Genomic DNA, 15,870 nt, shown 5'->3' with positions numbered 1-15,870 from the left:
ACTGTAATTTACTATAGAAGTTAACAAAGCCATCTATCCAAAGTGGACCCCGCCAACATTATTGACGTTGCGTTGCCTCTCACGATAGCAACGGATATCTACTGGAGAAACCACCGGGTCTCACGTGTGTCTTTTATTAAATTCAGTTCCAAAATTATCGATGCATTTCTGTTTAAAAGACAGGAAGTCGGAGAAATGGATAATATTTACCTTTTTGTATCAAATACCAAATATTGGTCATCGTCTTATTACGATTTACAAAATGAACGTAACTGTTCCAAAATTACGTACATAATAGAAATGGACAAAAATCATTTAAATCAAAAATATCAAGTTGGCGAAAATCTCTTTAATCAAATAAAAACTTAAAGCTGCGAAAAACCTTCCTAAGAAAAAAATTATTATCTAAAAACAAAAAATAAGTATTTTGCAAAGAAGGTGGCCTAACCAAAAAGAAATTAAGAAGATTTTCGATAACCCTTTATGATGTACATAAAAAAGGAAATAAGCATCTGATATGGTGCTTAGAAGAAATCAGTAAATTATTTTCTTCAATGAATCTGGCTTTAACTTACACTTTTCTAACAATTATGTTTATTCGATGACAAATGAAAACGCATTGCTATCGGTGAATCTTTCAAGAAAAAAAATGTTTCTCTTTGTGCTCCTTATCGGCAAGCGAAATGTTTCATTTGATAAAAATGGGATTAGTCAATTTATTCAAAGAAGTATTAGGCGCGTACACTTAAAAGTGACACTTTGCTTGTAATTGTTCAGAATCGATTAAAATGGAAAAAGATCTCGGAAGTACAGACCTATTGTGTTGCATATGGTTTCTTATAGCGCATGACATCGCGTAATTATCAATCACGCTCAATATAATATTGATTTTTTATTTTATTGCTTAATTTTGACTCCTTAGCTCTTTGCTTATTATGAGAAATTTTGAAATATCCACTGTTCGGACAATCATCTGTATTCGAGCATGGATATGCATTTTTTATACTATGAAGTTAGCTGCTATTTTTGAATTTTCCTATTAAACTTTAATATTATTAAAAAATTTTAAATAATAACTATGATTATTAAATTTAAATTTTAATTATTCTCGATATAAAGTAATGGATGTTGTACCTGGTTAGTATCAATTTATACATTTTAAAAATCTTACACTATTAAATTATATTTTGATAATTGCAATACAAATTCTTTTTTTCCGATTAAGCCATCTTTTAAATAGAACATATATTGGGAAAACAACGTCCAGCTTCGGATTCTGTTTTTTCTTCTTCACCATCGTCAGAATTAGTAGATAAAGATAGTGTAAGTAGTTTTTCAATATCCAGTCTTGAGGTTGAAATCTAAAATAAACTCCAATTTAGAAAAAAATCGAAAAGCTAGTCCAAAGCTGTGACAAGAAAGTTGAACGGAGACTGCAATTTACACACATAAAATCAACAATTGGAGATTTAACTAAACTGAAAAATGTGGAATCTGAACTCCAAGAATATTGTTATGAATGTGACAAAAAATTGATCGAAGATTCTGTAAACCAATCAAAGTTTCAAGCATGTGAGGGGCAATGCAAAAAAATGTTTCATTCTAAATGTCTTGTTTTGTATAAAAGTCATTACTACTGCGAAGGATGCCTATACTACGTTAAATGTGGGGTTCTGTTATTTTATGATTTAGCTATCAATAAAGAAGCATGTTTTAGCTGTAGGAAGAATAATATTTGTCTTAGAATGTGTGGTTATTCAGGTTGCAATCTTCACTATGACTCAAATTGCTTAACTGTGTTCCGAGGAGATGCATGTAATGGTCGACACAAGACATTTTACTGTCCAAGGCATTACTGTGTCACTTGTTTTGCTCTACGCCGTCAGAATCCAAAGGAACATTCAAAAAGTTTTATTATTTTTTAGTAGAATTAGTGAAACTTATATCCTGTTTAATGTGTCCAAATACATATCATGGAAGCTATTATTGTCTCCCTGCTGGGTCTAGTTTATTTTCTAGCGAATATATTATTTGCCCTGACCATTTGAAATCTGTTAAACAGAACATTAGCTTTTGTTTCATCTGTTCGGAAGGTGATTTGGGAATATAAATTTTTAGGAGGAAAGATCCTGTGCTGTGACACTTGTTCTGCATCCTTCCATATGAAGTGCCTCAACATGAAGCAAGAACCGTATCAGAGTGAACAGTGGCGATGTAATGATTGCATATCTGGAGTGTGGGCCGTTATATGGCGATATTGTATGGATGAAGCTCGGGAGTTATCGGTTAGTTAATGTAATTTACTTATTATTAGGTGGTGGCCAGCTGAAATTTGCATCCCCGAGTTGATACCTGTAAATACTGCCCAAAGTAAACATAAACGAGGGGAGTTTATTGTTATGTTTTTTGCTGACAAAACATGCCTGGGCTAATAAATCAACGTTTAAACATTTTTTGGTAATTTTTAGAGTTTTTAAATTTCATATCGGGGATGACATGAATGTAAAATTGGGTCGAAACACCTTAGATATTAAATATTTGGAAGGTATTTACATTATTTAATTTCTTAGCAATTTCTATCGCCGAAAATGCCGCTGCTGAATGGACAGAGGCGAAACAACATTGATGTGAATTACTTTAGAGAATCAACTACTCTAGACTTTGAAAAAATTAAAGTATTTAAATACATTTACTCTGTGATTATAGACAAATAAATATTTTGGGAGTGTCAAGCCTACCAAGATAAATATTTCTAAATTGCCTCAGTGTGATTGTACGGAGGAAGAGTTATGCTCCACAGAGAAATGCTTTAATCGCTATCTCATGTACGAATGCCATCCATTGTTGTGTCCAAATGGCAAAAAATGTAAGAATCAGCAGTTTACTCGTCGTCGCTACCCCAAACAAGAGTGTTTCCGAACGACCAGTACTGGGTTTGGACTGAGAGTAAAAGAAGATTTAAAAAAAGTTTTTCTTTATAATATTATCAAAGGGGGAGTTTATTAACGAATATGTGGGGGAAATTATAAACGAAGAAGAGGTGAATAAACGTCTCAAGCATCTTCACATAATCGACGATAAGAATTTCTATTTTATGGACATTGGAAAAAACCGGTTGATTAATAAAAATATGAAATAGTGTTATTGATGCTAAATACAAAGGGAATCTATCCAGATTTATAAATCATAGTTGCGATCCTAATTTGACTACTCAAATCTGGAATGTCCACGGAGAATATCGAGTCGGGTTTTTTGCTTTGAAAGACATTCCAGCCAGTTTGTAAATACATGTTTTTTTATTTTTAGATACTGAACTAACTTTTAATTATAATTTTAAATATATTGGCACTGATCGGCTAGTGTGTAACTGCGGTTCAGATAAATGCACGGGTTCTCTCGGTCTGCCTGATAAAGGAACAAATAATGATGTTAAGAAAACAAAGAAAAATGAACGAATTTGTTTTAAGTGTAAAATACCTGCCACAAATAATTACATTGCCTGTTATGAGTGCGGAGGGCGATATCATAATCGATGTGTTAAAATGAAATCAGAGAATCGTCAAGGAATTTGGTTATGTCCTTGGCATTTCTGTGACATCTGTGGTGTTCGAGCTTCATTTTGCTGTTCGTTGTGCACGACTTCATATTGCAATTATCATTTTGACGGGCGGCTTGTGAAGGATTCAAATAAAAAATTCTTTTGTAGAAAGCATATTGATTTTTTGGTCGAACTTTGTTGTCAAAGTTCAAAGAGAAGGTCTACTTTTTCGGGTGTTAATGAAAATGTATTTTTATTTTTGTTTTATAAAATACTATTCTGGTTTCTTTAATCTCTAAAAAAGAAGGTTGTGCACACAAATAAGTTCAAATAATTAATTATCTATATAGACACAAAGCCGGAAGATGTGTCTCATGTGTCATATGAAGTGTTAGAGGAGGAGAATACGCAGATCCAGTGCAGCGGTTCAAAAAGGAGGAGAATTATACAGATTAATTAGTTATTAGTAACTAAAAACGTTAATTTATAATAAGAAGTCTTTATATAGACACAAATTGTCAAAATACTTATTTCTTCTGCATTCGTTTTAATCAAAGTTATCAGGAAATTTGGCATATTCTTGAAAACTTACTGATCATGTGAACCCAAACCAAGTAGAAAAAGATTTAATTGGTAAGTGTTAAATATTGAATTTTTGAGCTAAATGAGTCTAATAAATATTGGAAATTTAAAATAATATTTAAAACCAAATCTTATTAAATAAACTATATCTTGGCTAGAGCTGATTTTTTCGCATCAGAAAAACTTGTTAAAAATTGAACAAAATCCATAAAACTTTCAGGGTTGCTGTTTATCCATGCTTCGGATACTTCCATGAACATTATACCTAAAAGTGAATAATGAAACCTCACAGCACGTATCATAAAATAAATTTATATCCAGTTTTTCCATATTCGGTAAATAATACCCCTTGAAAGTACCATCAATAAACATTTGATAATTCAAATTGACTACATTTATCAAGAAAATGGCCAAAGGAAGTCTAAATAGCATTAAAAATTAATTTGATACCCAATAACATTATCTTGAGAGTTGAAAAGTAGTTTCCTGGCATCGTCCTCGTAAAAAGAAACAAAATGACTATTTTATAAAATAATAAATAAAACTCGAAACATTCTAAACCAAGTGTGCCCATTCCTCTAAAGTCGGTCATTGGATTGCGACCCTGGAAACCTATCATTTCCCAATCAGAGGAGTCCGGACCTTCAGGATCCCTTCCAATTAAAATAACAAATATCTAAAATTTTGATATCAGTTTACACCTTTGATAAAATCTTGTAATCTGATTCATCTAAGGAATTGACACATTTTTTGGTCTTCTTCAAAATCAAATTTGACAATTTATTATATCTGGAAATGAATTTAATGTAATATTCCAGCATACTTAAGGCTCTATTTTTATTAATTTGAAATATCAATAAAACAAACCGTTTATTCTGAACATGATTAATCTGCAGTTGTAAACAGAAATCAGAAATTGCCGATTCAATAATTTGTTCTGAACAATCCTCAGAATTTATTAAATTAAATAAATTGTTATTGCTGATCTGTATTTCTAGCGATTATTTATTGATTCATTTTACCGAGTTGAGATAAAACGAGTCCACTCATAGGTTTTGAGCATAATTCTAGTACCGACGGCCATGTTAAATACCTCCAGGTTCGATTAAAAATAGAAAATGCATAGCTTGCGACCTTGTATATGAGTTCCCACAATGATCCAATCAAATACATAACGGTGAATACATTATTTTATTTAAAAATTTGTTTAATCTATAAATTATAAATAAAAATATGATTTTAATCAAAGAAATATTATGATTTAAATGTTTTTTTACTTTTTCAAACTCTCTGTTTACGCTGAACTTTTTCAACATTTCGGTGAAAAGGAGGTCACTTTTCCAAGACCTGAACATCTTTTTCCTCCAACAGATCAAAGTCAAAGAAGGACTTAACTAAAAAAATGCTGCCCACGACCTTATTCTGCTTTTATTGGACTGCCATCTCTACGGGATGAGCATTTCTGTGGATATCAAACTAAGGAAATATATCAAAAGAATATGAAAAGTAAATGACAAAGTTTGTGTAATTCAACTGGAAGTTGGATCTAAATCTACAATTATAAATGTATATTCATCTACATCTCCAAAAGCGTCTAAAACAAAGGTGTCAAACACGGGGCTCGCAAGCCTCATGTGCAACAGTAATGTTTAGTAGATTAATTTAGCCTCTACTGATATATGGATTGAGAGACTGGTATCAAACAGACAAAAGGGGTTGTTTAATTGACAAACTCAAAAAAAACCAGACGATTTGGCATCAAATTGGCATTCGGGCTGGAGCTCAGCAATCCGCTGGAGGACCTGCATGGGCAGAGTATTGACACGAATTCGTTGAGGATGCTAAGAAAAATCTCCCAGAGCAAAACTGGAGTTGAAATTTACGTGGTTCCTGTTTTCAAGTCCTCTAAGTGCTAATTCCTCGGATCTTTTTCATGTTAGACTAATAAAACTATTGAAGAATGAAAAGAGTGTTTCATAAAAATGGTAACTTTATTTTTGTACTACAATTGATGCAAAAATAGTGTTTGAAATGTAACCAGTTAATCGCTATACCAAAGAATATAATTTAAAAAGGAATTAAAATTCCAATCATAGATCATAGGATTATTAGATGAAGTTAGAAAACCTTCTTTCTTTACGCATCTTCATGACGCCAATTTTTTTAATTATATGAAATTAACAAAAATTGTATGAAATTAACAAAATATGAAATTGTTAGTATATGAAACAAAAATTGAAACAAAAATTGTTAGTAGAACACGCCTCACAGATGAAAATTTATCGGCTCTAGTTGAAGTCGGGACTATACGAATAATTGAGCCCGATATATCAAAAATTGTATCGGAAAAAAATGTCAATCATTTGGAAGTAGCTCTAAGCACGATTAAAAGATTTCGATTACATATTTAAATTTCTTTATTTTTAGTTTTCATTAAAATGAAAAATTGTTATAAATTCGGCCCTTACAGGGAAATTATTTTAAAATGCGGCCTTCGAAGCGAAATGAGTATAACATCCCTGATCTAAAAATCCAATGAAACTGAATGGCTTTTACAGTTCACTGTCCACAACTCTTAGGGAAATATCCACGAGCTATCTACTTTACATATATTGGAATGCTAAGATAGGAAAAGTAGCCCGAGAACTGAGCTTCATGGGTACTCATAGGAGCGGTCAAAGGAACATGTCCAAGCAACCATGACCAACTTCACCAAAATAACTTTAGAAACATTATTTCAAATAGAACGTTAAATCTAAATCGAATAATTAGATTTTTACACGTTGATGACTCCAAAGCGATGCGATAATCCATTAACAGCTTCACAAATTAAAAATTATTATTTAATATTAAATTTGTTTATTTCACTAAGTCAGAAATAAACATATACATAGGATAAAATAATCTTGAAGAACAGTTACTGACTTTTTGAGATAAAATTTAAATACTTATTCAACATCCAATATCCCTGTTCTACATAGTTCTCCGTCTCTTCTAAATTCTTGTCAATTCTATTTCCGGTCAATCACATGACACAAACGATTGATTTGTTCTTCTTGTTTTGATACAATTCGGGCAATCTGCTGAAACATGCCTGTTAAGTATTGTAACTTGACATTAAACTGATTCACTTCTTCAATATTCACTATTCTTTTTTCTTTAAGAATATTCTAGAAACATTCTTCTTAGTGAAGTGCCTGATTGCTTTAAAGTCTTTCAAGGTTTACAGGCACGGGTTTTTTCGTAAGGGCGAGTTTAGCTCGAAAGTACTCCACTAGAGAAGAGTACTCCACATTGATCTTTTCTAGATTATGCCTTTGAGATAACAAAAACTGAAAAGTAGCGGGAATTAAATATCAGTCGGCATAATTTACGTTTTGTACGCTGAAATTGTTGTTTCTAAACAAAAAATAGACAATTTATAAAACTAAACAAACTTCATTCCCTTGAAACAACCTTAAAATGATCACTAATGGAAAACATTCGCAACTATACCATTTCATAATAGCTTCAAACTTAATCGAAAAGCGTTAATAAATTTCAGAGACTGGAAAAAAATCATTTATTAAAATTTCATGAGTTTAAAAGCTAATGCCGGCGGTACTTTTCCTTGTATATGACAATACAATTACAACAAAAATCAGGAACGATTAAATTTTTGCTTTTTTCAATAAATCTTTTTAAAAATTGAAGACAATATTATCTTATTGATAAAGTTCCACTATGTTCATCACTTAATAAATTAGCTCTTTTTTCAGCAAGGTTTTTTGATAACTAAACGTTGCCAATCTCCATCTGTGTTATAAAAATCAAAAATACGTGATTTTTAATAGACCATTATAATTGTGTTCTGCTTTTACGTACCGTTCTAAAAAAGAAAATTTTAAATAAGTAATAATTAATCTAATCTAAATTATGTAAAAATTAAAACAAAAAAAATATTTTCAATTTATTAACATTGTTCCATTTAGCTGGAAATATCATTTGAAATTGTTCCATTTATTGAAACTATTATCATTTAGCATGGAAAATAGTAGAATGTCAAAAAGTAAATAAACGTTCGAATAATCCAAAATTTAAATAAAATGCTTTTTGACTGATCTCACGCACCACTTAGATATTTTGAATATTTTTTGTTAAATAAGTATTTAAAAATATCTTTTAAGCACATAGTCAAGATAATACAAATATTAGCACCACTACTCGAAAACGATTGAATTCGAATAATTCTTTATCTACTTCTCTCCACTCAACTATTTATTCAGTTGGGAAAGCAGAAATCTAAATTATTTAGAACAAACAAGGGCGTCCCGAATGAGACGTTTTATCGCCGGTTTTATTCATAGTATATTTGCCGACAATCTTTCGAAAAGTTCGTAACGGATCAATTATCCTCATGAATAAAAGAGAAGTTTTATACGCAGATGATATAGATTTTACGACACCAGTAAATTATACAATATATACAATATATTCTGACCAACTTTCTATGCTTTCGGTTCTACTGTACAACTCCTCTACCTGGGTACTCCATTAAATGAAAAGTCCGAAGTCCTATCATAGAATATAGCTCGAATACATTTTAAGAATTTTATGGCCAAAGCACATCTCAAATAAATATCTCTACAATACACACCCCTTAGATGGAGAAATGAGAAGTAGCAGATGGGCTTATTCTGTCATATTTTAAGAATGGAACAACTCTAGGCTCCTCATCCTGGATCGACCTTCAGGAGAAAACCACGGATTACGCTCTTAACTCTTCTATGCTCTTAAACTAACCTTGATTGTAAAAAGGCTGAAATCAGCATACGACCTTGAACTCCTAAAAGAACTATTAAGAAAACAAAGAACTGGAAGCGGTTAACAAAACATATCCAAGAGAGAGTGGTAAAAGCGAGATAACTTCGCTAACGTTGATTTTCGGTGTGCTTATTAATAATAAAGGAGTTGAGAATTAATGACTTAATCAAATTTAATCACTAACTCTTTCTATATTATTTTATTAAAATAAATGAAGTTAATTTTTCAATTAAAATATGATTTGGGTCTTGTTAGTTACGACTGCTTTAAATGTCATTATTTTGCACCAGTTTTGTTCAAAACAAAAAGATAGTTATATGGATGAAATATTTCACATAAAACAGACGCAATATTATTGCTCTGGAAACTTCACATATGTATATTTTCTGCCTTAAATTTTAAAGTATGATCCAAATATAACGACTCCTCCAGGGCTGTATATAATTCCCGCTTTTATTTCTAAACTGACTGGTTTTCCCTGTTCTGTTTCATTATTACGACTTTTCAACTCTGTAGTGTCTATAATTAATCTTATTCTTATTTATTTGCTTGACAAATCGGTTTTGTGTAACTTTATAATTCTAGTCTAATTCTGTGATTTCTGCTCTGACTCAATGGCTCATACCTCCAATTTATTTCTTTAGCTTTCTCTACTATACGGATCAACTTTCTATGCTTTCGGTACTCCTTCTACTTTTTTTACGTATCCATGAAATATACAAAGTAATTTTATTATGATTTATATTTCAGAAAACTGTTTTATATAGTTTAACCATATTTTTTGTGGCCGTTTTTAGTGTTTTTATTCGCCAGTCTAACATTGTGTGGGTTTTTTACTGCTATTTGTTACCTTATTGCAATTCCCGTTTTACGTTAAGAAAGCTGCTGTTGAGAGATTGGCCATTTGTAATTACCGGGGCTCTTACCGTATTATTTTTCCTTATAAATGGAGCTCTTGTAATTGGGGATCGTTCTGCACATCAACCCACTTTTCATTTAGCCCAAATGCTTTACTTTCTGGCATATATGTTTTGTCTTAATCTATATTCCATTCCTTACTCATCATTTTCGATTTTTTCTTTAAAAAGCATTTTAATTAGTATTTCAATCATTTTTGTTATTCGATTTTTCACTTTTGAACATATTTATCTAATATCGGATCATCGTCACTATTTATTTTACATATGGCGATATTTTTTCAAATTGTTTTTATTTCAGCCGTATCTTTATACCCCAATTTATTTAATGGCTATTTATTTAGTATCTTCGGCACTTGTTCATAAATCATTTTTTTGGAAGTGTTTATTTTTCTTTTGTACTGCCATGAGTTTTGTTCCTAATAAATTGTTTGAATTACGCTATTTTGTTATTCCTGCTGTACTTTTGACTAGAGAATTTCGTGCTGCAGAGAATAGAAATATATTGCTTTATATAAACGTTTTTGTTCTTGTTTTTATTAATTTCGTTACAATTATTATTTTTTTGTATTTTCCATTTTACAGTAAAGATTTCGGCAGTTCTCAGAGATTCATGTGGTAGACACGTTAATCTTATTTACTTTTTTGATAATTTTGAGCTTCTTTGTTATTAATATTTTTTAAGAATTCTTTTATTAATATGCAATAATAATCAAATTTTATTTGGAGTTAAATAATAACTTTAATTTTTATTTGTAAAAAATCTTTAGAGTTTGTTGATTTTTTGTATCTCACTTGAAAAAAGACAGAAGAAATTAAACATATTATACAGTACTTAACCCGTACCTGATTTAACTAGCATCCTTTACAAAGTTTTTTGATTGTAATTAACTGAATGTATTCTGTATGTTAGAACATCCATTTAGAGTCTTTTCATAAAGAATTTGTAGAGTTTTTTTTATCATTTATAAAAATTTTCCTTATGTCTGACATACATGCATGCACCCATTCAAACTAATCATTTCAGGAAAGAGACAGGCCACGCGAGTCACAAGACCAAACCTCGGATGGCAGGACGGCAATTCGCGCCATCTGTGAGAGTGTTGAATGCACGAAGTAGCAGCCATTGACAAAGCAGGCAATTTCCCATATGTTTGGCAGGTTTTGAAGAATGTCCAGAAATGGTTGGCCATACTTGACTGAGCTCTCAATGCAGTCCGTTCGTTGCTGATTTCAAAAAGTTGGCTTCCATAAAACTATTGTTTTGAGAAGGAGAAGCAGTCAACCGGTGACGGGAGGCCTCTCCGCAGTATAGTGTACGAGCACCAGAGTTCTGATTTATCATTATTCCTACATGTGTAAGAGGTTTTTTCCTGGAATTTACTTGCCTTTTTTTGGCAGAGCGCAGAGTGACCGGAAGATACCTGCGTGTAGGGTCAGAAGTGGAGTGCTGACTGGTATCAACGGGACGATTGCTCACTATTTGTTGAGTAAGCGGCCCGAGTCTCTAGAGGAGATTGTATTTGGCTCAAGTTACCTACGAATATCGCTGCAAATATTGCTTTGCGAGAGGTAAAACTGGAAGGACTGATTTGGCACATATCGAATGTGGGAAACAGGGTCAAAAGCAAGGCTCCCCCTTAGTGCGTACCGTACTTTAACGCCACAGGGCCGCTAAGTAATACCTGAATGAAATTGATACGATAAAGGCTGAAGTTTACATGAAGAAACTATTTACTTATGAAGCTAGATATAAACATAACCGAAAGAACAACCATGTTTTATCGTCGTTTGCACGATGATGGGTGAAGGAGAGTACCCAGCTGGATTCAGAGATGTTAGGGAAAGTATGTGGAAAGTCAGACGAGTGAACTTTTATGTGGAGTCCACCAGACTCTTGATGACCGAGTTTTGCAGTTTCTTTGACATTCGCAAGGAGTTTGACGAGATCCACAAATGTCTTTCTAATGCTTACGGAAGCTAACTTATGTTTATGTGAGTTAAGAAGGCATTTGATTACGTAAATCATGCATACCTCATTGATTAGATTCACAAGCTGTGTCTTCCTGGGTGATTCATTAGTTTTGTTAAAGCTGTGATGAGTTTGTGGAGTGCTATCTTAAATATAACAAACATACAATTGGTGAGGAAAAACTGGATAGGGGAATTCTACAAAGTGATAGCATGTCGCTGCTTCTCTTTGTACTCTGTCTCGAACCATTGAGGAGGCTTCTCAATAGCAGACAAGAACAACTGTCAATAACTTATGAAGTGCATGTGTTTAACACAAATCACATAAAGTTGTTCACTCGTTCCTTAAAGCAACTACACTTCATGGGAAGTCGTGTGAACGAATTCTTGGGGAAATAGGATTCGAACTAAATTTCTTCAAGTCGGTGACTAATTCGCAATTTTGTTGCGATTTGATCAAAGTCTTAGAGGATCACGAAAGTTCTAAATCACAAAATTCCGAAAATCCTTCATACTCCCTGTAACAAAGATCCGAATAATAGAGTGAGTGCGGAGGCGTGCAGCAGATGTTATGTAAAACTAGTTTAAAGGGTAGGAATTTATTCCATGCATTAAATGAGTATGCCATTTCATTGCTTAATTATTATGTGGGTATTTTGGAGTTTGAGCTACATGAGTACGATGATATGGATTTTATGATCCGTAGAGTACTAAGGAAAACCAAGTTTGTGTGCTGACATTCAATAAAAAGTGCTTGGAAGGGGACTCTATAGAGTGGCCAATTTATGTGAGCGTATTCTTTTGAAGATATCATACGGGATGTACGCGATCTTGCATAAGGAAAAGGCACGAGCTAGTCACCATGAAACTATAAAGGCATATTTATTGGTAAGTACGGTTTCACAAGTGAACAAGTGATAGATGTGAAGGGGTTGATCAAAATATAAAATGAGTTTTTGATAAAAAAAGATCAACTTAAAAGTCTTTTTTAAATCCTTTTCAAAGCTTTGGACAATCTGCATCTTGACGTTAAGTCTTCAATGACTTGTTCTAAGATATGGAAATAACTCTTCTCGATCGAAGGGATTATTTATCTGCAAGATCAAAACTTTTTTGGAATCGGTCTAAGGTCTCTTCATTGTAAAGTGAGGTGTTTATCTGTGGACCACATAGCCATAAAATGCGGTTGTATGCTCTACCACGACTATATGTGGAGCCTACACTGCTGTTATGCAATAATTATGGTTCCAAAAAGTTGCAATAATTATGGTATTAGAGGTTCCAGGGAAATTTTGGTCATACTATTTAATTGTATGACGGTAATCTCCAAGTTTTGACCAAGTATAAATCTCGACGTATAAGCAATAGATTTTAATTATTTTTTTATTTTTTATTAATTTAAATTAATTTTAATGGGATTGTCTAATTTTAAATGGGTTTGTCTATTGTTGATGCGGCTGCAATCAAGTCTAATGAGCAAATAATGCAGGAATATAACCGGTTATTGTCTCTATACAGGCTCTTCGGCGATAATATAGAAGAGTGTGTAATTTGGTGCGCAGAGAGGCGGTTGATCTCTAGCACAATGAAATGCGTTCGCTGTAAAGTAAGACCTATATTCTCACAAATAGAGACGCTGCCGTTTATCTAAGGCAAAAAGAAACGTGGACAACGCAATTTAGATATGTATTCAATGCAATACTTCTCGAAGTATAAGAACGAACAGCTGCTTTTCCAGTAAGTCATCCTTAAACTAATTTTAGGAAGTCATTTACCGTTAGCGAAAATTTTGATGCTTACGTATATGTGGGCATTAAATTACCCAGGAAATCTCATCTCGTACGAACTAGAAATTTCGCAAAATACGATTACAGATTGGAATTTTTAGAAGAGTCGATAGTGGAATTCGACGAGTGCAAATTTTTTCACAGAAAGTACCATCGAGGTCATTGGCGACCAGGCCATTGGGTATTGGGTGGAGGAATAGACAGGGAGGACAAGAGAAATTGTTTTTTGAAGACGTGCAGTTCTTTTTTCCATTATCTTTAGACCAGACGTCACCAAACTACGGCCCGCGGGCCGGATCCGGCCCGCGACAACATTTTATCCGGGCCGCGCACTATTTCGAGATATTCAATTAATACCTTAATTAAATTAACTTAAATAAAACTATTTTGCAAGATTTAATTCGAAAAAAAACTTATCAGCATTAACGTTAAATTTTCTTTGTTGCTATGTCTAATATGAAAAGAAAGGTTGACCGCGAATGCCGTGTATTCAATAAATTATGGGAATTGAAGTATTTTTTTGCGAAAGATGAATTAAAGCAGAAAGCTTATTGTTAATATGCCACGAACATCTCTCTGTTATGAAGGAGTATAACATTCGACGTCATTATGAAACGAATCATGCTCCGATATATTCCAAGTACACTGGAAAGCTACGTGAGGATAAAGTTGAATCACTGAAACGCACTTTACAAATTCAACAAGGCCTTAAAAAAAAATTTTGAAAATAATGAAAATGTAACAAGAGCTGGATACGAGATAACGAAAATTATTTCACAACACGGGAAACCCTTTAGTGATGGGATGTATATCAAAAATTGCATTATTGAAGCAGTTAATTGTTTGTGCCCACTAAATTCTTCCTTATTTGATGGAATAAGTTTGTCGGCGAGTTCTGTATCACGGAGAACTGAAGAGCTTGGAAAAAATATATATTTACAAATTTGTGAAAAGACAAGTAATATGTTGTGGTATTCTCTTGCATTGGATGAGTCAGTTGACATTTCGGAACATCGCAACTTCTTATTTTTATTCGTGGAGTTGATGAGAATATTTCCATAACTGAAGAACTGGCATCTGTTTGTTCTATTCATGGAACAACCACTGGAAAAGATATTTTTGATGAATTGGAACAAACTATAAGTGACTATAACCTTGAATGGGAGAAACTGAGTTGTGTTACGATTGACGGGGCAAAGAATATGGCTGGTTCTAAAAAGGGTCTAGTTGGGCAAATAACTAATAAATTGGAGGAATTACATATTTCAAACACTTTGTTCATTCATTGCATCCTTCATCAGCACGCACTATGTGCGAAGGCTCTAATATTTCATGTGTGTTGAATCCAGTTATTCGCATAATAAACTTTGTTCGAGGGAGCTCACTTAATCACCGTCAGTTTAAAGTTTTACTTGACGATTTTGGATCTGAATATTTTGACTTACCATATTACACTGCAGTTAGATGGCTTAGCTGTGGTAATGTATTAAATAGATTTTATAAACTCCGAAGTGAGATTGATATTTTTCTAACCAGTAAAAATAACTATTATCCCGAATTATCAGATCTTGCTTGGCTATCAAAATTATCATTTTTGGTTGATGTTACAACTCACATGAATGAGCTAAATCTGAAATTACAAGGAAAGGAAAACTTAATTTGTGATTTCTACAGGATAATTAAAGCATTTCGACAAAAATTGATGTTATTCGAGTCACAACTTGGAGTACGTCAGTTTTCACACTTTTCTTGTTTTAAAAGTTTTTGTGAGGCAAACTGTAATGAGATCGACATTACTTTCCAAATTGGAATTATCAAAGAATTAAAACATCATTTTTTACATAAGTTTTCTGAACTTGACAAAATTGAAAGCGATATAATTTTGTTCGAAAATCCATTTTCTTGTAATGTTGAAAATGTTCAACATGAATTACAATTAGAAGTTATTGACTTACAATCAAATGAACAGCTCAAAGATTGTCACAGACGGACCAAACTCGCTGAGTTCTACGAATATCTCAAGGATGATGAGTTTCCGAGACTAAAGAATTTTGCGATAAAGATGATTTCTATATTGGCACAACTTACCAATGTGAGCAAACGTTTTCGAGGATGAAATATGTTAAGTCTGCCCATCGTGCAAGATTGACTGACGGACACTTAAAATCAATTCTCATGATAGGATGCAGCAATTTAAAACCAAATATTGATGAACTTATCAAAAAAAGATCACAGTTCCATAGCTCTCATTAAAATTTTTGTTTACTTTATT

General features: G+C 32.7%; 1 protein-coding gene across 1 annotated transcript; it reads left to right on the top strand.

Annotated features, from left to right (window-relative positions):
* Positions 1 to 14,907: 14,907 nt before the first annotated feature.
* Positions 14,908 to 15,714, top strand: LOC115230156 (general transcription factor II-I repeat domain-containing protein 2B-like). Its single transcript, XM_029800367.1, has one exon. The coding sequence runs from the start codon at positions 14,908 to 14,910 to the stop codon at positions 15,712 to 15,714; it is 807 nt and encodes a 268-aa protein (XP_029656227.1).
* Positions 15,715 to 15,870: the final 156 nt, after the last annotated feature.

The sequence above is a fragment of the Octopus sinensis genome, unplaced genomic scaffold, assembly GCF_006345805.1.
Source record: "Octopus sinensis unplaced genomic scaffold, ASM634580v1 Contig14634, whole genome shotgun sequence".
NCBI lineage: Eukaryota > Metazoa > Mollusca > Cephalopoda > Octopoda > Octopodidae > Octopus > Octopus sinensis.
This window is presented reverse-complemented; position numbering and strand designations above follow the sequence as displayed.